At 39.1% G+C, this 20,488-nt stretch overlaps 1 protein-coding gene across 4 annotated transcripts; it reads left to right on the top strand.

The window, feature by feature from the left end:
• Positions 1–25: 25 nt before the first annotated feature.
• Positions 26–14,886, top strand: CCNL1 (cyclin L1). 4 transcript variants are annotated; one of them, XM_045851203.1, is made up of 11 exons: positions 1,121–1,992; positions 2,286–2,360; positions 2,768–2,877; positions 8,815–8,935; positions 9,986–10,050; positions 12,119–12,218; positions 12,307–12,411; positions 12,499–12,640; positions 12,888–12,999; positions 13,100–13,198; positions 14,074–14,886. In XM_045851203.1, the coding sequence occupies exons 1-11, from the start codon at positions 1,690–1,692 to the stop codon at positions 14,420–14,422; spliced, it is 1,581 nt and encodes a 526-aa protein (XP_045707159.1). In that variant the 5' UTR covers positions 1,121–1,689; the 3' UTR covers positions 14,423–14,886. The 4 variants fall into 4 exon arrangements, 2 of the variants coding, with proteins under 2 accessions (XP_045707160.1, XP_045707159.1); XM_045851204.1 differs by lacking the exon at positions 13,100–13,198 and having other exon boundaries at positions 537–1,992; XR_006787159.1 differs by lacking the exons at positions 12,499–12,640; positions 12,888–12,999; positions 13,100–13,198; positions 14,074–14,886 and adding exons at positions 10,292–10,305; positions 11,497–11,550 and having other exon boundaries at positions 26–1,992; positions 12,307–12,345.
• Positions 14,887–20,488: the final 5,602 nt, after the last annotated feature.

Here is a 20,488-nt window from a genome sequence, read left to right as displayed (position 1 = left end):
CCCATTTCTCACCTGGTTACAAGTCTCCTGGGAATCCTGTGCAGCCTGTTGGGGAAGAGGGGAAAAGGAAAAGAACAGCATGCTTCTAGGAAGGACAGCATGTGCTGGGACCTTCATTTTGACAGTTTTTAGAGTTTGGGAGGTCTTAGGGGAAGATCTCAATAGAACATTCATCAGCTTTTCCAGGTGTAAACTTTCAGGACCATGGTCTTCACTTATTGGTCAATGCCAGGGCAGGGGGTCATTAGTCATTGCAGCTGGTCCTGGCACTGCCCACCTGGTTTTGCTGCTTTTCTGGGCCTGGAGCTGAAATACATCTGAAGCCTAGAAGTCATCTCCATGGAGGGTAGCTTCTGTATCTGGTTGTAAATTGCTGGGTCAGTTTGTTCAGCTGTCTGTTTCCCCATGCCGCTGGCCAAAGAATTGTCCTAGCTTCTTACTATCCTATCTCAGGGACATCACTGACAAAATAGAAATGTATTCAAATCCCCTTTACCCTACAGATCAAAGTTTCAATGCTTTTTTCATAGTTAAACAAATTAAGCCTTACAAGGGAACTATGTAGTAGAAAAGTTGTGGGGAATCTCATCCCTGGACAATCTCTAAGAAATTCAAGGGTGGGATAGAAAGTTGGTTGAAGTAAACCAAGATGGTTCAAGTCCTTTTTCTCTAACTCTGGACTCCAGTAGTTTCATTCAGTATCATTGTTTTTACTTCAAATTTCAGGAAATTTTGGGAATCGTTAGCTAATGTCACAGGAAAAAATATAAATGAGATCAACTTCTCTTATTTGCACTAACCAGGACTCTCAGGCATAATCAGATTATCTCTGTAAGGTTCTTATCCTAAAACTATTTTTGGAAACTAGGGATTTTCCAGATTACTGAAAACTGTGGCACTGTCACTGTTTCGCAAGCCAAGCAGTGAGAGCAATCATCCTCCCACTCATTAAACCTTGCCTTTTGATAGAAAACGCTCATCCACAAGATTTTTGGGGGAACCGATGTGGTTCACATTCCTGTTCCTTAAAAATACAGCGTAGCAGTCCTTTCCAGATTCTGTGCGGGTCACTTTAAGTTCGTCCTCCACACAGGACAGCAGGGTGTACTGCTTACACCCGTCAAAGGGGGCGTCAAAGGGGGCGGAGGTCGGCCCTTGGATTCCCTATGCACACACTGAAGCTGCGCCTCGCAAATTCGGAAAGTTAGGAGAGGGCAAGAGAAGGGAGCAAAAGGTCACACATTCTACACAAATTAACAAAATCCCGCAGGGGTTATAGCAAATTTTGCCAACTCCAACTTCGGGAGAAGTTATCTTGTAAAACTCTTTTATTATCCTTGTGGCTAAAAATATTACAAACTAAGCGGCTTGGATCTATTTTAGCTATAAAGAACTTAGGGCCTCCTTGACCACTCTGGAGCCCCAGCAGGTCACCAGGTCACCAGAGGGTCCCACATAGCAGCCACAGCTCTCAATACAGTACGGGAGGAGGTACGGTGGGCGGTGGCAAGGCTCCTTGGGACTAGTTGGCGCGGGCCGGGACGGCGTGGTGACGTCAGAGCGGAAGCGCACGCTGCGTGAAGCGGCCCAGAACGCGGCGGTCACGGGAATATCCGTCGCGCCGAGAACCCTGGTTAGTTTCGCTCCGGGTTCCGGCTGCGTTGGGCGTGCGTGCAGCTCGCTGAAACTATGGCGTCCGGGCCTCACCCGACAGCTACCGCTGCCGCCGCAGCCTCATCGGCCGCCCCGAGCGCGGGCGGCTCCAGCTCCGGGACGACGACTACGACTACAACAACGTCGGGAGGAATTCTGATCGGAGACCGCCTCTACTCGGAAGTTTCGCTCACCATCGACCACTCGCTGATTCCGGAGGAGCGGCTCTCACCCACCCCGTCCATGCAGGACGGGCTCGATCTGCCCAGCGAGACGGACTTACGCATCCTGGGCTGCGAGCTCATCCAATCCGCTGGCATTCTCCTCCGGCTTCCGCAGGTCAGTGCTTCGGTCCCGGGCCGCCGGGCGCTCCTCTACTCCCCGCCGTGCCCCCCCTCCGCTGTATCTCCGTACCGCCCTGTCCCAGCAGGGTGGAAGGACCCCTCTGGCTTTCTGGCCGCGGGTCCCACCCGGAGCCGTGGCACGCCGTGGGCGGGAGGGCAGGGAGGCGAACCTCACTAGCTGTTCGCGGCGGGGAAGGGAAGGGGAGCGAGTGGCGGCACAAAATGGCGGCGACGCCTGGTGCGGGCCCGCCTGACCCCTGCGCTTCCGTTCTTCTCTCTTGTCTGCAGGTGGCGATGGCAACGGGGCAGGTGTTGTTTCATCGTTTTTTCTACTCCAAGTCTTTCGTCAAACACAGTTTCGAGGTAAGCAGAGCGGGGGCGGATGAAAAAGGATTTCTTCATCCGGAAATAGGAAGGAGGGGGGTAGTGTTAGCCAGCTTTTCCAGAAAGGAAGTGGTTAGTTCAGGCCTTTGTACCTAGTCCTCACCCACCAGGAAGTGCGGGCTTTGGGAATGTGTTTTAGAAACTAGAAAATGGATCCAGACACCTCAAGTCGGTAATTAGAATTTTAAAATAAGCCATAGCACTTATATAGCTGGTAAGCTTATGGCTTGGAAACGTCAACTGTAATTTTATTTTACCTAAGGTTGTCCAACTATGTGCTGAAGTTGCTTAGTCAAAATAAGTCTGTCAGGTTTGGGGAGGGGCACTTTTTCCTAACTACATATGATAGTGCTATAATGTTTTTGTTGGATTATTGGTTCTTTCAGATTGTTGCCATGGCTTGTATTAATCTTGCATCAAAAATCGAAGAAGCACCTAGAAGAATAAGAGATGTGATTAATGTATTTCACCACCTACGCCAGTTAAGAGGAAAAAGGTAAGATTGGCATTATTGAACACAGCAGCTCTTGATACTACTGTACTGTGCACCAATCATCAAAACATTCTTTTCTCTCAAGTTAAAACCCATGCACAGGAAAACTTAGGTGTTGAAAATCACATAGGAGCACACTGATAACTTAATGAAAGAAACCACAATTAACCAGCTATCTAAAGTTTATAGAGGCAGTTGCATTTATGGACAATCCTAACAGTGCTGTGAAGCAGTCCTGTGGCTTAAGATTAAACAAGGGAATACGTTTGGCTCAAGTGTGAGTGTATTCTGTAAGTTGTTTTTCCCCACCCCTCTCTGGAAAACTGAAGGCTGGAAGTTTAAACACTGCAGTTCAAGTTAATATTGTGGCAAAGTTTTGTGTAGGTTGTTTCTCTACTTGGAAGTCCCAGTTAACTCTTGATCAATTGAGGTTGGCTGTTGTTAGAGTACCTCTCAACATTGAACTACGATATATCGCATAATACCGGATCTGAAAGGACTGCAGGATGATAAAGTTTGAAGTCAAAGGGATTAAACAGGTATTTTGTTTGGGTCAGATACAGTCTCAGTGAGTGGGTTAGAAAAATAACTTAATCGATTGGGTTCCTTGTAGATAAGGGCCATTTTTCTTGTAAGAAAAGAGAGACCAAAATAGTGTCTTATAGGTGTTGTGGCTGTGTCATAATACTTTATGTGGACTTACGTGTTCATGTGAGGCTGTGCCAAAATTTTGGTTGCAGCACTTAATGTGTCTTCAGGTGACTTCTAGTAGGTGCTGCAGAAGTTGGTGTAGACTAGTTCTTTTCACTTCTTAAGTAATTGTGATGATGCTAGAGAAACCTGTACTGGGTCTGAAAGGAAGTTATAAAAGGATTTTAAGTTGTTTGGGGGGATGGGTGTTGGTTAGTGCCAATTTAGTATCTTACATGAGTGGTTTTTATAGGCTGAATCTGTAAGTTGGCATCGTAGGACTATTCAGTGACAAGCAAATAGTAAAGTAACCTTGAAAAGATTAGTTACAAAGTCTGAAACATTGCTACTCAGATAGTTGTCACAACATTTTTTCAGTTTTCTTACATATTTTTTTTTCTGCCATCTCTTCTCATTCATCCTAACCATATCCAGGGATAGACTAATTTTTTATTTCACTTTAAAATATCTTTTAGCTTCTTGGTGAGGAATTCCTGGAAATTGGGAAGATTTCAATTTGGTATTCATTATTGTCTGAGCTAAAATTTATTTAGGTATCTAGCTGATTCTTTAGGGTGTTTAAAACAAAATGACTGATAAAAAAGCTCTAGTCAAAGGATTCTGTGCTTGCTTAAAGGAAGTTTTCTATGCTTTGAACCATTGAGCTAACTCTTACATTATCACTTAAAATGATTATCTACTTTGAAATTTTTCTGTGAGAGTATTCTTCTTTGATGTCAGAGTAGGTCTTAACTGTAAAAACCTTGGAATTTAAAACATCTCACCTGACAGTTGTGTCTGATTAACAGTGTTTTTTGGGGGGAATCATTACAAAGAGACTGATTTTTGTCTCAATCTTAGAAGTGACTAGCATGAAATTTAAAAGGAGTTGTTAATTGCATGGAAGCCGCTTTTTAAAAAGCAGGATGTAAAAGTGTTTCTGTGCATATAACAAGTTTACTCAGACACGTAACTTGTATATGTTATTAACTTCAACTCTTTTTTCCCTTGCAACCGACTATACAGCGACCAGCTACATTTACCAAAGCCTGGGTGATGTGGAGTGGTACATAGAGATGAAGCTGTCGTCATGGCAACAGTGAGTGAAGTATGGAAAATCCCCAAGGAGAAGCCAGTGCTCTGAGAATAGGTCACTGGAATCGGGGACTAACAGGTTGGCCACTGGTGAACCATTTAGAAAAACTCCTGTTTCTTGTTATAAGCTTTAGTCTTTGCTGTCCAAGTTATTCAAACTGTAATTTAGTTAATTTTCTTTGGATAATGGTGTTAGAAAGTATTATTAGTATTATACTTTAGTTAGCTAAAATATCAGTTTATTAAAAATTTCTTTATTGATTGATTTTAAAAAGAGAGGAAGGGGTGGGGGAGAGAAACATCAATTTGTTGTTCCACTTATTTATACATTCATTGGTTGATTCTTGTATGTGCCCTGACTGTGGATCAAACCCACAACCTTGGTGTATTGATTGGGATGAAGCTGAAATTCACTGAACTCTGGCCAGGGCTTACCAGTTTATTTTAATGTTATTATTTTAGTATAGTTTATAAAAACCTTTAAATTGTAGTGTGAACTTGGGAAATTAAAAGGAGGCATCATTTTGTAGTGTTTAGGTTATTGTTCTGTCCTGCCAACACATCAGAATCATCAGATCAGGTTTTACAAAGTACCAAGCCCAAGTGACATCCTGGACTTTTTGACTTATTTCCTCTTTGATTTTTGGGGTGGGAGGGTTGGTTTGTTTTGTTTGTTTTTGTGGGTTTTTATTTTGTTTGGGGGGGTTTGTTTGGTAATTCTTTTAAGCTCAGAGTAAAGAATAAGTGGCTGAATTTAAAGGAAGGTTACTTTTCCATTTTAATAGTTGCCAATTACTTGCTTTTGGGGTGCAACATGTTCCCAGCAAATTAAGGGTTTTCTGTAGTTTTAAGGAGCCCACATTCATACTGTAAGACTTGTTTGTCTGAAGAAGAAAAGTTTTCAGACTGGTACATGTGGTGAGGTATTTTCACCATGTACGTAGATCATGGGTGAAAGTTGGAAGAGTCTTATGTGATCTTGTTATTTAGTCAGACCTCCCTTTGCAGCTTATTTTTGTGCCTCTTAAGGTGGTCTTCAGTTTGTTTGATACTGCTGAAAAAAAAGGGGGGGGTCCTTTGAAGAAGCATTGCAAATTTCTGGGTATTGAGCAGCAATCTACCTCCCTCTAAACCACTCATCTCATTTTAGTAGTTCCTTGAAGAACTAGTTCCAAATTGTCTAGGTCCTTACACTGCATAAGTAAAACTTAACCATGTTTTGGCCTCCGATCCTTTTTTTTTTTTCAACATGTGTTTTAACTAAATCATGGTAAAGGAAAAATTGCTATTCTGAGGGGCCAGATAATAAACTTCCAATGACCAAAGCCCAAGATTTCCTATTAAGACTAAAATTTGGGAATTATTGTTTTCATATAAATTAATTTGAAAAATGTGATGAACTTAAAAACTGGGGAAGTAGAGTCAGGTTTGGTTGTTTGTTGATAATGAATATTTTTTTCTCTCTGAATAGATGGTTTCTTTTTAAGAGATTTAAAATGCCCCTCTTCAAACTTTTATTGGAAGGGAAAGTATACCTAATTGGAAAGGAAGACATTCTAGCAAACCTTAATTCAATTTAATGTGCTTGTTGCTACAGAAAGTACTAACTGATACATTGTTAATATAAATAAACCATTTGGCTTAGGCAGTTTTCCTGAACCTTTTCTTGCTGATTTATCTGGACAATGTGTTTTTATTCCACAGAATCTTTATAAGGTAAATTACATGTTTATTGAGCCTTCCTTGATTTGTGAGGTAAAACCTACTCTGAACAAAATGAAGGTGTTAGATTATGCACTCATAAAGTTAATTCCAAAAACTGCATATAATAGTAGGCCTAAATAAGAAGTTGAGTATGTAGTTAAATTAATCATGGATAATGGATTTGGTTTCTTGAATCATTTGATGTTAATGGGATGTTGAAATAAAAAAAGGTTTAGTAAAGATAGTGGCAGAGTAAAGGGAAAATAACAATTCATTTAAGCAGGGTTAATGAATAATTAAGCCTGATTGGGCACCAGGTAGTAGTTGTAATTCAAATGTGTAGCTGGTTAAATACAAGAAAAATGAATTTTAACAATTTGCAGGCAACTCTTAAAGCAAGCTTAGTAAGAGGTATAAGAGACTGAGCTTGCTCAACATAAATAGGGTAAAAATGAGACAAAAGTGCTTTTAGTGGATTTTATTTTTTTATACAGATTCTCATGGTGCAGTTTTGCTGTCAGAATTGCAGTGGGTTAAGAGTTAAAGTGGTATGCACCAACGGTGTCCTCTGTCCTAATGCCTTCTGAAGGAGGACCATTAGATAGCTAATCATCAGTAAGAGTCTGAGGTGGATTTAACTTATTTCCAAATTTCCTGTTACGAAACCTGAAAACTCTTAACCCTTAATATCTTTGGGAAATGGTTTCATATGTACATTTATTGCTCTCATGTGAGTTGAATTTGATTTTTCCTTCCAAAGAGCAGTTAACTTGTAGCTTATTGTCCTGATAAAAATGGATTCATTGTGATACTGTACTAGAAATCAACCTCCCCTCCAGTTGGTGGCCTCATTCCTCACACCTTTGCGTATCTGTAACAGGAACTGATCTGAGTGAAGGTCATTTTCAGCATTGGTAACCTGAGAAACAGCTGTTTTCCATTTTGTCAACTTTGTCAACTTTTGTCTTGTTTAATATAATCTGACAAAAAAAAATAGAATAACTTGAAATAGTCTAGTAGGCATTCTGGTTTTCATTTAAATGTGAGAAAATAAGGAAATGATTTCTACTCTGATAACATGTCAATACAGAAGTCGTTAATGCAGCTTATTTCAGATTGTTTTTTAATCTTCAAGTGGATGTATTTAAGTTGGTTTTTGATTTTGAAGTATGAGCTTACATTTTTCTGGATTTGCTATGCACGGTAAAAGGAGTTGTGAGTTGGGGTAATATTCAGAATGACTCTTAAAAAACTCGAGAATATTTTGACTGAAAATGAATTGAGTATAGGGAAGGTATTTAAATGTTCTACACATACACACATGCCCCCCCACATATATGATATATATATATATACACACACACACATATATATATATATACATCAACAAAAATGTATTATTTGTTGCTTGGATCTAAAAGTGTATCAAATGAAGGACATTAGGACATCTTAATGGGCTTTTACACGAAAGTCCAAGTCCTGATCAAAAAAATTCTCTGTAAGAAGCCACTGTTGATCATTAAAGTTCAAATAAAAGTAAGAAACCAGTTTTAATTTCAAGACTTAAATAAGATAGGCTTTTAATTGAATGTGCTATTTCTAAAGCATTGAACCACTGATTGAATTATAGCCTCTGCATAATAACTTTGGAAGCTATCAAAATTTAATCTGTCACAGAGACCCTTGAGTATGGTTCTGGTTCTCTCGTTATGGTCTTGCCCTTGCATTGTATGCTAAACATACTGCCCAATAAGTACAGCTCAATCAAATTTAGGCATGGCTTTAATTGATCACTTTGAGTTTCGAATCTCATAGAATTTTACAACTTGATAATTGAACTAAATCTTCAGTTTGCAAGTTTTCTTAACAGAGATAAGCTTCTTAGAAAAATTTGTTTAAACAAATTGCCCATTTTGAGGAAATCTGGATAAACTACCCACCATTTTTTCACCTAATTTTAATTTTGGTCATAAGTAACAAAGAGTTGGTATTTTATAAAATAAGTAAAATCATTTTTAATCTTACAAGGTCTTAGAGTAAATCTTTTCAAAGGCACATTTGTTTTGTCACTTGAGTTAGGAGACGAACACTCAATTTGTGATTTGTGATAATCAAGGTATTGCTTAAGTTAATCTGTATTTATATCTATCTATGTATATATAGATATTTCCATAATACCCATATGAGAAACCAACAAGGATAAATCCAAGAGAATTAGAGTGAATTCTTTTCATTGCAGGGTTGAGTTAGTTTCTATAGGAATTTAGAAAGGTATATATACTTAATTAGCATAACTTGGACAGCACAAGATTAATGCCTTAACTTGTTTGCAGGAGTTTAAAAAGCTGGTTTCTGTTGCCAATAGTTGGTTGGAAGGGAAAACGGAGATGCCACAAATAAAATTTTTTGGATGTGCAAAACATTTTTGATTTTATTTCTTACAAACTATAGGACTCCAAGCCCCCTGATCCTTGATCAGAACTACATTAACACCAAAAATCAAGTTATCAAGGCAGAAAGGAGGGTGCTAAAGGAGTTGGGATTTTGTGTTCATGTCAAGCATCCCCATAAGGTGAGTTGTAGGATACAGAAATTATATTCGTAAGTATTAGGATTTTATTAAAATTTTATTTTATATGAATTTATGTTTATATTTGAGAGTTAACTGTGACTTTTAAAGGCATTCCTTTTGGATATTGAAATCTTTCAGAAAAACAGGAGTCAGAAAGACGGGGGTTCACATCTTCACTCTTTATGGTGTAGGCATAGATAAGCTCTTCTTGTCTCTCTGGTTAACCCAGTTTTCCCTACCTACAAACAGATGATGAAATGCCAAGGAATAAATTGTGTTTGTGTGTGTGTGCGCACAAAAGAACCTGGCATGCTACCTGTTGCATAGTAAAATTTCCAAAGCGTGGCTGCTCACTGTTACTGAATGTTTATAGGTTTCTCTAGCAACTCTTGGCTTGAATGTGATCAGCAAAGTAATAGCTCCTTCTGAGGGCAGGACTGTCTGCAGTAGAAACTTGTCTCTGCCATTAGTGTGTGACTTTGACAGATAACTCTGTTCTTAGATTTCACATCTCTAATATTGTAAAATGGGAGTGATGTAATAAGGTCCTGAAATGCCTCATCTGAACTGTGGTAAAGTTAGTTGTATGTAGTATGATGAGCTTCATTGTGAAAGTAGTGTTTAACTACTTAAAATAATGCCCACTCAGAGTATTATGAGATATGTATTGTACCCATTGTATAACCCTAAAAACATACAGTCTGTAGGGTTGTGGGACATGGAGAATTGTATGTTGGGAAATTAAATGCTGTGGTCTTTTAGCTTTAATTTGTTCGCAGGACACAGTGCCTACCACATAGCAATTATGAAAAAAATAGGTATTTTCATTGTATTAACTCAATTTTTTCTGTACAATTTTGAAACATTTTTAAAAATAATTTTTGTGAAACCTGGTAGCATAATAACCCACGTTGACTCAGATACATTTACAGTTTATAGAAGAATTAAAGCTTGGACCTAACATTTTCAGTTATTTATATTCATTGAACTATGTACTCTGAAAGAACCAATGATGTGCTAAATTGAGGTTTTTTTCCCCTTGTCCTTCAGATCATTGTTATGTATTTACAAGTCTTAGAATGTGAACGTAATCAAACCCTGGTTCAAACTGCCTGGTAAGTTGCTTTATTTACATTTCTTTCTTAGCCAGGAAAACAGAAGCAGAAATAAAGTAAGTTTCATTTTCCCTTTCCAAAATAATGAGATGAGTTTCTTTTCGTGCTTTTTGTTTTTTTTTGTTTTTTAACCAAAAGGTAAATAAAGCTTATTTCTGCTTCCTGTTTTCTTGGCTTGACTAATTACTTTTAATGGAGAACTCAATTTAACTTTGTTCTTTTTTCTACTCTTTAATTAAAGGGTAGTCCATGATGGTAAGTCATAGAACTCTGCCCTCTGCACTTCAACCCATGACCTCAGGATGGCCTGATTGGCTGCCCTGCTCTCCAGCCAATCCAGTGCAAGCTCTCATCCGAGATTCACTGAAGTGGTCCATATCCATCTGGCAGCATCTTCTAGTTCTGTCGGGGTGTCAAAAGGATTTGTATATTTGCTTCTAGAAGTAACTACTCAACATGCCTATGTATTTAATGTGTACCTGTAACTATCAAAATGAATAGCTCATTTTTTGATAGATTTGTTATCCAGCCATTATGAATTAAGTAAATTTTTTGTGAAGAGTTTGACTAGATTTCTATTTTCAGTATGTATAGCATGAATTTTACCAAAGGAAACTACAGCTTGTAGCTTAAAGTGGGCATCGTTTCCATACTGGTTGAATTTATAGCTGCTGGGCTGTTGCAGACAATAACAGAATTAAGTGTTGTTTTTTTTTTTATTTTTAAGATTTTATTTATTTTTAGAGGGGAAGGTGGGGAGAAAGGGAGAAAAATATCACTGTGTGGTTATTTCTCGCACTCCCCCTTTTGGGGTCCTGGCCCCACAACCCAGGCATGCACCCTCACTGGGAATCAAACCAGGGAACATTTGGTTCACAGGCTGGCACTCAGTCCACTGAGCCACACCAGCCAGGGCAGGAATACATGTTTTTGTTTTTAAGATTTTATTTATTTATTTTTAGAGAGGGAAGGGAGGGAGAAAAAGAGAGAAATATCAATGTGCGGTTGCTGGGGGTCGTGGCCTGCAACTCAGGTATGTGGCCTGACTGGGAATCGAACCTGCAACACTTGGGTTTGCAGCCCACGCTCAATCCACTGAGCTACACCAGCCAGGGCTGGGAATACATGATTTTTAAAAGAGTTATTAATATAAGCTCTTTAGAACTTGGACTTGAGAGATGCAGATGTGTGATTTGGAATTGCTGGCTTGTTTAAAGGTAAAGTAAAAACGAGTTTGTGGTCCAGGCACAGCCACTATCTCAAGACACATGCTCTGGACATATGACTGCCATGTTTCTGGATTCAGTAAATATTAATAATAGAAAAGTCACTGTTTTTGTAAAATGCATGACATTTTTAATATATGTTCTATAAAACAGATTTCAGCTTTTAAGAAACAGTCCTATAACTTTTTAAACAACTTGTAAATTTTTTTCAATACTCCAGGAATGTTGTGGGGAGGGTTCACTACTTTAAAAGTTGAGCAGTTTATTAACTGAAGTAAGTAGTTTATTGCTTTTATTTTTACTTAGTCACAAGGCTGTTTTATATATTGATTGCTCTTCACATCCTTATGTAGATTTTTTGAAGTAGCTTTCTTAATGTAACTCAGTGCTTACCTTTTTACCCCTGTCACAGTACTTTTGAGTTTTTTAAAGAACTTGGGTTGACAACTGATTTTCATTGTGGATAAAGGAGAGATGGTCAGTAATTAATGGCTTGAAGTATTGTTGGAGTGGTTTACCATTTCTGAACTAGTCATGTCGGAATTTACTTTCAAAGCATTGCTTTTCAGAGAAATGTATTCCTAAAACTTTAGAAGTAAGTTCTATTTGGAATAATAACAATTATTTTAAAGGACGTTGGTTATATATTGGAAAGCTGACAATTGTTCTAGTGTTAAATTCTTATCTCATTGATTTTTGAGTTAAGAATTGTTATATGCTAGAATGTGAAGATGTGAATATAAATATGAGAAGAAAAAAGAATAAAGTAGATTGAGTCTCCAATTTTATGTAAATGTTAGAACTGGTTTATGTGCAGAGCTTATGATTAAAATATTTTTCAGGAATTATATGAATGACAGTCTTCGAACCAATGTATTTGTTCGATTTCAACCAGAGACCATAGCATGTGCTTGTATCTACCTTGCAGCTAGAGCTCTTCAGGTAGGTATATATAGTATGTGTTGTCTTATCTCAGTCATCCTAATGAAAAGTGAAAATTGAATCTAAGCCGTTCTGTTTTTATGGTTAGATTCCATTGCCAACTCGTCCCCACTGGTTCCTTCTTTTTGGCACTACAGAAGAGGAAATCCAGGATATCTGCATAGAAACCCTTAGGCTTTATACCAGGAAAAAGGTAATTCTGTTTACTCGTGTTTGTGTCAATACTTTTCTCAGGGCTAAGACTGTAAACTTTGAAAGTAACCTTATTTTCTTCCAACAGCCAAACTATGAATTGCTGGAAAAAGAAGTAGAGAAAAGAAAAGTAGCCTTACAAGAAGCCAAATTGAAAGCAAAGGGATTGAATCCTGATGGAACTCCAGCCCTTTCAACCCTTGGTGGATTTTCTCCAGCCTCTAAACCATGTAAGATTTATTCAGAATTGAAATCAGTTGGACACTGAAGGTGTGTGGTTATTAAAAAGTTTTAGTATGTAAGAGTTGCAAGGAAACAATGATGTTAAGAAGCTGTTACTGTTCACTCTTGATAGTCAACTGAAGACATACTTAAAAAGCATAATAAGTTGAGTTATATTTACAAACAACTTTTGATCCTCTGTTAAATCCAATAATCAGCATGTCTTTATTATGGTTTTGTTTGTTGTTTTTTAAGCATCACCAAGAGAAGTAAAGGCTGAAGAGAAGTCACCAGTGTCCGTTAATGTGAAGATGGTCAAAAAAGAACCTGAGGACAGACAACAGGCTTCCAAAAGCCCTTATAATGGGTGAGTATACTTGAGTTAGAAAACTGGTCTGAGGAACTTTTTGTGATTAATTTCTAAAACACTAAAATACTAAGGTTTGGGTTTTGTTTTGTTTTTGAAGTGTAAGAAAAGATAGCAAGAGGAGTAGAAATAGCAGAAGTGCAAGTCGATCAAGGTCGAGAACACGATCACATTCTAGATCACATACTCCAAGGAGACAGTAAGTACAAGTAAAGATTCTCTTAGGGAAACAATCTTGGAGTGTTTAGAAGTTACTCTTTGTAAATTTTATTTATTGATCCTAGAGAAAGAAAGAGGAAGGGGGAGAAACATCAATTTGTCCTACTTATTTATGCATTCATTGGTTGATGCTGTATCAAACTCAAAATGCAACCTTGACATAGGGGACCAGTGCTCTAACCAACCGAGCTACCCAGCCAGGGCTAAAAGTTACCCTTTTTAAAAAACAGTTGAACAAGTTAGGCTAGATTGAGGCATTTCACATAAGGGTAGCTGTGAAAAATGAGTTTGGTAGTATGATCTGCATGTGTGGGGCTTTGTTTATTTTGTATACCTTAATGGTATTGTTTTTGCCAAAAGGGGTAGGGGGAGCTGTTTGAGAAGTATAGGGATTAGCCAAAGTGCTGTGGAGGTATATGATGTGAAAGTATTGTCTTTCTGTTTGGCTTCAGTTAGAATATGGGACTGTTTCATAATCACTTATTAACCAATAAGTTGACCATAGCCAGAGAAGCTTCTGATAAGCTTTTAGTGAGATTGCTAGCTATTTGTGGCTATTTTGAGAATATGGGAGATACTCAACAAAAAGCATAGCTATCTAGAGCATTCTATAAAACTTGCTAATTACTTTTTTTGGAATATAGACATATATTCCAAATCTTAAACAGTTGTTTACGATTTGTTTGATACAGGCTGGAGGGGAAGGAGTGAGGGGGGAGAAACGTAGTAAGTCTTCTGTCTGGCCTGTTGTCAATACAGGCCTGATGGTTTTGTTTTGAACCTGTTATGAGCACCACCAAAGTAAATCTGTCCAGTAGAAATCAAATCTAAACCTCAAATTTTTTATTATCTAAGTTACAATAATAGGCGGAGTCGATCTGGAACATACAGCTCGAGATCAAGAAGCAGGTCCCGCAGTCACAGTGAAAGCCCAAGAAGACATCATAATCATGGTTCTCCTCACCTTAAGGCCAAGCATACCAGAGATGATTTAAAAAGTTCAAATAGACACGGTCACAAAAGGAAAAAGTCTCGTTCTCGATCTCAGAGCAAGTCTCGGGATCACTCAGATGCTGCCAAGAAACACAGGCATGAAAGGGGACATCATAGGGACAGGCGTGAAAGATCTCGCTCCTTTGAGAGGTCCCATAAAGGCAAGCACCATGGTGGCAGTCGCTCAGGACATGGCAGGCACAGGCGCTGACTTCTTTCTGTTGAGCCTGCATCGATTCCTGGTTTTGCCTATCTTCAGTGTGATGTATGGACTCATAATCAGAACATTAAAGACAAACTGATTAGGATTTGATTTCTTAAAACCCTCTAGGTCTCTAGAAACACTGAGGACATTTTCTCTTGAAGTATGTTTTTTGTTTTTGGTTTTTGTTTTGTTTTTTGTTTTTTTTGCACATTAAAATGCCCTAGCAGTATCTAATTGAAAACCATGGTCAGGTTCAATTGTACTTATAGTTGTGTATTGTTTATTGCTATAAGAACTGGAGTGTGAATTCTATAAAAATGTATCTTATTTTTATACAGATAAAATTGCAGACACTGTTCTATTTAAGTGGTTATTTGTTTAAATGATGGTGAATACTTTCTTAACACTGGTTTGTCTGCATGTGTAAAGATTTTTACAAGGAAATAAAATACAAATCTTGTTTTTCTAAACTGCTTCTCCAAAATACCTTATTTAAATAAATTATTAAAAGGAGCAAAATTTTAATAGTAAAATGGCTGTGCTGATTTTCTGATAAACTGATTTCCTCTATTAGCTAGAGTTTGACTTAATTGAAATAACAGTTCTGACCTGCAGTAGGAGCTATTGTAAAAGTCTTCCCTATATATACAAGGGGGAACCCCCAAAAAACAATTTATTAAAAATTGTGTGTTCTTAATTTTAAACTTCACTCACCTTCAGATACTCTCCATTTGATGCAATACATCTATCAAAACATTTTTTCCACTGCTCAGAACAGTCTGATGTAATCAATTTTGTTGCTTCTAGTGCAATTATAATGCCCTGTAGTGCTTGTTCCATTTTTTTGTTTCACCTCTTCCACATCAGCAAAATGTTTCCCTTTGAGGACTTCTTTCATTGGGGGAAACAAAAGTCGGGGCAAAATCCGGTGAATGGGGAGGTTGGGGCATGTAGTGGGGGAACTGTTTTTGTTTTTTTGTGGGGATTTTTTTTGTGTGAAAAACTGCTAAACAGTGTGGTATGGGCAGGTGCACTTGTAAATAGCTCATTTTGAGGAGAGTAAATGCTGTATTGAAAGAATTCAAAGAAAATTCACTGAAACCAAGCACAGCCTCTCACAGCAACACCGTCTGGCACACTGATACAGATGGGTTTCTAGAACACTCACCTGTTGGGGGAAGCCTGTGCTGCAATGGGCCCACCCTCCAGGAAATAAATCAGGGTGTGTTTGTGTGTGTGTGTGGGGGGGGGGTTGTTTGTTTTTAGGCGGGAGGGTTTTTTTTGTTTTGGGAAAAGGAAATGAGAGCAGAGTCTGCTAATGTAACATTGAATGTTAGGTCAGTGTTAAGTACTGTTTCTAAAGTAAGCTGCTCATGTGAACGAATCAGAACTTTTAACATGACGCTAAGTCAGATCTAACTGTTGAGCAAAGGTAACAAGTTTTGTCCTTTTCAGTTGGTATCCTAATTCTATAAAAAGACCAATGAAAAAATTTTAAGATTTTATTTATTCATTTTTAGAGGAGAAGAGGAGGAGACCAGTGGAATTCTTAAATGCCTCCTGATTGAAATTCTAAGTTTTGCTTTATAGTTCTAAATGTCACACCATCAGGTATTAACCCCATTATTAATGCCCACAACCTGCATCAGAAGTATTATTCAAAAATTCAAAGCTCTCAGGAGAGTTCCGCAAAACAAGGTAATTTGATAATAAATATTTGTTGTCCTAAGAGCTATTTCTTAATTCATCTTGGGCTGTAAAAAATAAGTGTGAGGGTCGAGGATTTTTTTAACCAGATTTTTTTTTTTTTTAGATTTTATTTATTTTTAGAGAGGGAAGGGAGGGGGAGAGAGAAACATCAATGTGTAGTTGCTGGGGGCCGTGGCCTGCAACCCAGGTATGTGGCCTGAGTGGGAATCGAACCTGCGACACTGGTTCTCAGCCCACGCTCAATCCACTGAGCTACACCAGCCAGGGCTTAACCAGAGTTTTAAGAATCATGTTAAATGCCTAGGCATGTTGGAAGTGTAGTTTTGCTGGAGAAACTGTCCATGAGATTTGGTAAAGAAACTCATCACTTACCCCACTGGGAAAACTGGAAAAGAGCAGCGTTCACTGTGTGGACCTTGATCCCTGAGATCCCCTACAGAGTAGCTATTTGTGTGGCTGGAAGTCACAACTTGACTTCATTTGGAACTGTTTGAACTAAGTCCTTAAAAAAATAATGGTCTTTCATGTCATCTGAGGTCCTCCTGCCTCTACTAAGGTAATTTAGCAAGTCCAATCTCTTGACTGCAGACAGACCCTTACCTCACGGCGGTTTGTATAGTATATGTGTTCGAGGAGTATAAGGGGACTCTATTTTTACTCCTGCAAGGCGAACCCCATTAGGAAACATCCAGCTACTTCAATTGTTCCCTATGGACACCATCCTAAATGCAGCTGTTTCAGAACGCTGCTTCACTGAGATTGGATGTGATTTCTGAACAGCACAACATTTTCATGAAGCATGACAACACTGGGCACTTTGATTCCAGGTGTCCTCTTGACCCTTGTGCCTCTGTCACCTCTGCTCTGTATAATTCTAACCCAGTTCTAAATACAGAAGAAATTGCTACCCTGCCTGTAGTCCTTGGCCACAATTCTTCAAACAGTAGCTAATGATCTCTTCAAAGCATTGATCACACGTTGCTCTAACACATAAACCTAATGGTTTCCCATGTCACTGCATAAAAGACAAACCCCTGACTCTGCTGTACGGGAGCCTCCCCTTGCCAGTGTCTTCCATGAACCAACCTCTCCTGTCTCCCGCAGATACACACATCTCTTCCTGAGCACTTGTCCTCCCTGGTTGGGACGCTCTCCTCCCAGATTCTGTGACAGGCTTTGCATTCTCACTCATTAGAATAGGTTTCAAGAGAACAGCAGGACTGCAGTTTATTCATTATGCACGCCCCTCAGCTAATCTTAACAACAGTGCTTTGGTGGCATCAGGGTATGCAATAAATATTGAGGAGTGCATTTTACATCCTACCAATTTTTTGAAACTTCTAAGCCCTCGTCTTTCCGGTGGGAACATGTGTTCTTTATCAAACTGCCATTCTCGGTACCTGGAGCTCACAGTCTAAGGGTAGACAGACATGTAAACAACAGCCCAGCACTAACAAACCAGTGAGCCATGGGCCCCATCCTTGCTTGCACAGGTATTTGGTTTGTGCAATGTTCGTTTTAAATGGACTAGCTAACATTTTTTTTTCTTTTTAATTGGAAGTAGTCATGAGATCTACAATCAATCAATCCCTCAAGGCGGCGACTGACACCATGTAGCCCACGGGTTGGGGTGTGCATGCTCCAGTGCATTACAGTTCCTTGTCCTCCCTCTTATCGACACACTGAAGGCAAGTGTCCATTTGCATTTATCAGTGTGCTGACGATGCTATTTTCCTTGAGTAGTGCTCCTCTTGCTCACTGATGTTACCTGCCTGGCCCTTGCAGTAGACCCCTGACATCTCAGAGAACAATTCAAAACTTACATGAACCCCTCACCTGCGAATGCGGCTTCGTTTGTGCAGCCTCCTGGGTCCGCTGATACTCAGATTGTGTGCTGTGCTCTGCATCTCCTCGTTAACCACAGTGCAATACAGCTAACCTTTTCAAACTAGACTTTCTCCCTTGAGCAGCACTTGCATTGCTGGGGCACTTGTAGGTGAATTCCACAAATGGATTTTTCCTGTTTTTCTGTGGAGCATATGACATGCCAGATCTTTGTACGGAGACCAAGGCACATCATAAATCTAAGCCACCACGAGGTTCAATATTTTACTCTAAGCTACAAAACTGATTTTCTGCTCAAAACGTATTATGTTCTTGGACCGTATCAGACAAAACAGGTTTTACTCAGTTGATAATTACTGCAACACAGAGTAACAGTGACATGGTGAAATTGGTTAGCCAGTCTCTCAGTTCCTAGCTGGCCATATTTTATACACAATTCATATTAAGAGTCAGCAAATTAGCTTTGGTAGTTCAATTACCAAAAAGTAGTTCAATTGCCAGTGTTTGTTAAGTGTCTGCTATCATTGCTTGTAAGCTGATGTGGGCTGTCGGGTATCTGCCTAGAGAAAAAAAAATCTCACTGTCTAGATATGTATGTGGCAAATGCCTATGTATAATTAATACCTGCTTGCAGAATACTTGCCATTTAGTTGGAGGCAAACACATTTTTTAAAAGCCAAATAACATCCAAAGTATCCTGAGGTTATTTTATCACCAAGCAAGCAGTACAATGAGGGCTGAGTTTAGAGAAGGAAGAGGGACTGCTGGGGCCCGGTACAGATGGGGGTGGACTGAAAAGCTTCCCTAGAGGGTAGGGAGCAGAGCCTGGGCCCAGGATGGGAAGCATTTATGTAATATTGAGGCCGGGTTTGAAGTGTGGATTCAGGGCAGCTGGGGTGTGTGCTGGCAGACACTGGCCTGTTTGCTTTGGTCAGGGGAACTTGTGTGTGGACTGGAGAACTAATATTGGAGCAGAGGTGGCGTAGCTCAGGATTCAGACGGCCTGGAATCAATGCTTAGCTTCTCAGGTTACTAGCTGTCCAATCTTGTACATGCTGCTTAACCACTCTAAGCTTCCCTTTCCCTCCTGTAGAATTAGCCATTGAACCTGCTGTATTCACATGTTAGAAGATTAAAAGAAACAATGTATATCATGCATTTAGTGCAGTGTTAGTCTTCTAGTAAATGTTCAGTAAATGGTATTATCACCATTAGCATCATCAGAAGCTTGTGGGTGTCAGACTAAGGTGTTTTGTAGACCAGAGTGCCATTGTTTCAAGCAGGTGGGAGACTGCTTAAAACGCATTTATTCTCTCATAGTTCTCGAAGCCAGAAGTCAGAAAGCATGGTGTTGGCAGGACCCTGCTCCCTTTGAATGTTCTAGGAAGGAATTCTTTCTTCATTGTTCCTAGCTTCTGGTGGCTTCCAGCAATCCTTGGCGTTCCTTGGCTTGTAGCGGTGACACTGCATTCTCTATTTCCGTCTTCATGTGCCCTTTGTCTCTGTGTGCGTGTCTCCTCATAAGGCCACCAGTCATTGGATTTAGGGACTATCCTAGTCCAGTGTGACCTCATCTTAATTACCTCTGCAAAGACACTATGTCCAGATAAGGTCACATTCTGAGGTTCTATGTGGACATGAATTTTGGAGGGACACAACTCACTACAGCAACATAAAAATAATGTTGAAAGACACTGAATGCTTTAAAAAACTTTTTTGAGATAATCTCAGACATAAAAAAGTTGCAAAAACAGTACAAAGAATTCCTATATGTTGTTCACCCAGACTCCCAGGATGCTGTCATCTAACCGCACTTGCTCCACCGCCCTCTCTCTCCGTTTGCATCTGCATGTGCACGGGATGGGCTCTCCGAGAATGTCCGAGAGTACGTTGTGGTCCTGATGTCCAACCCGTTGCCTATGCGTATGTCAGTGTGTACTCCCTCAAAACAAAGATGTTTGTGTTACAGACCCACAATGTCATTATCGAAGTCAGGGAATGAATATAATGGCCAAAACTATTGATCTTTTTCAAATGCTGCCAATTTTCCTGCTAATACCACTTTTCTGGTTCAGGATTCGATCTAGAGTCGCATGTTGCCCTTAGTTTCCTTTCATCTGAAATAGTTCTCAGTGTGTCTTTGACTTTGACATTTTTGTTTTGGGGAAATTTATCTTTTTGATATTATAGTTTGGCAAATTTCAAATCTAATGAAATTGCAGGAGTAGCACAACCAATATCCTTATATTCATTACCTAAGATGCACTTACAGTTAATATTTTGTTTCATCTCTCTATATATATATAATGTATGTATGTATATATATATATACACACATGTATAGATACATTGTTATTTTTGTTTCTTTTTTGAACCATTTGAGTTACTTTTCCCCTAAATACTCAGCACATACCACCAAAGATCAAGTACATTTGCCTAAAAGCCCCAGTGCAATTGTCAGCACACTCAAGAAATTCAACACAGATGGTTATGTAATCAGTGTTACGCATCACAGTT

The sequence above is a fragment of the Phyllostomus hastatus genome, unplaced genomic scaffold (genome assembly GCF_019186645.2).
Source record: "Phyllostomus hastatus isolate PE091 unplaced genomic scaffold, TTU_PhHast_1.1 phas_contig_86, whole genome shotgun sequence".
NCBI lineage: Eukaryota > Metazoa > Chordata > Mammalia > Chiroptera > Phyllostomidae > Phyllostomus > Phyllostomus hastatus.
Note: the sequence above shows the minus strand (reverse complement) of the source record. Positions and strands in the feature narration are given on the sequence as shown.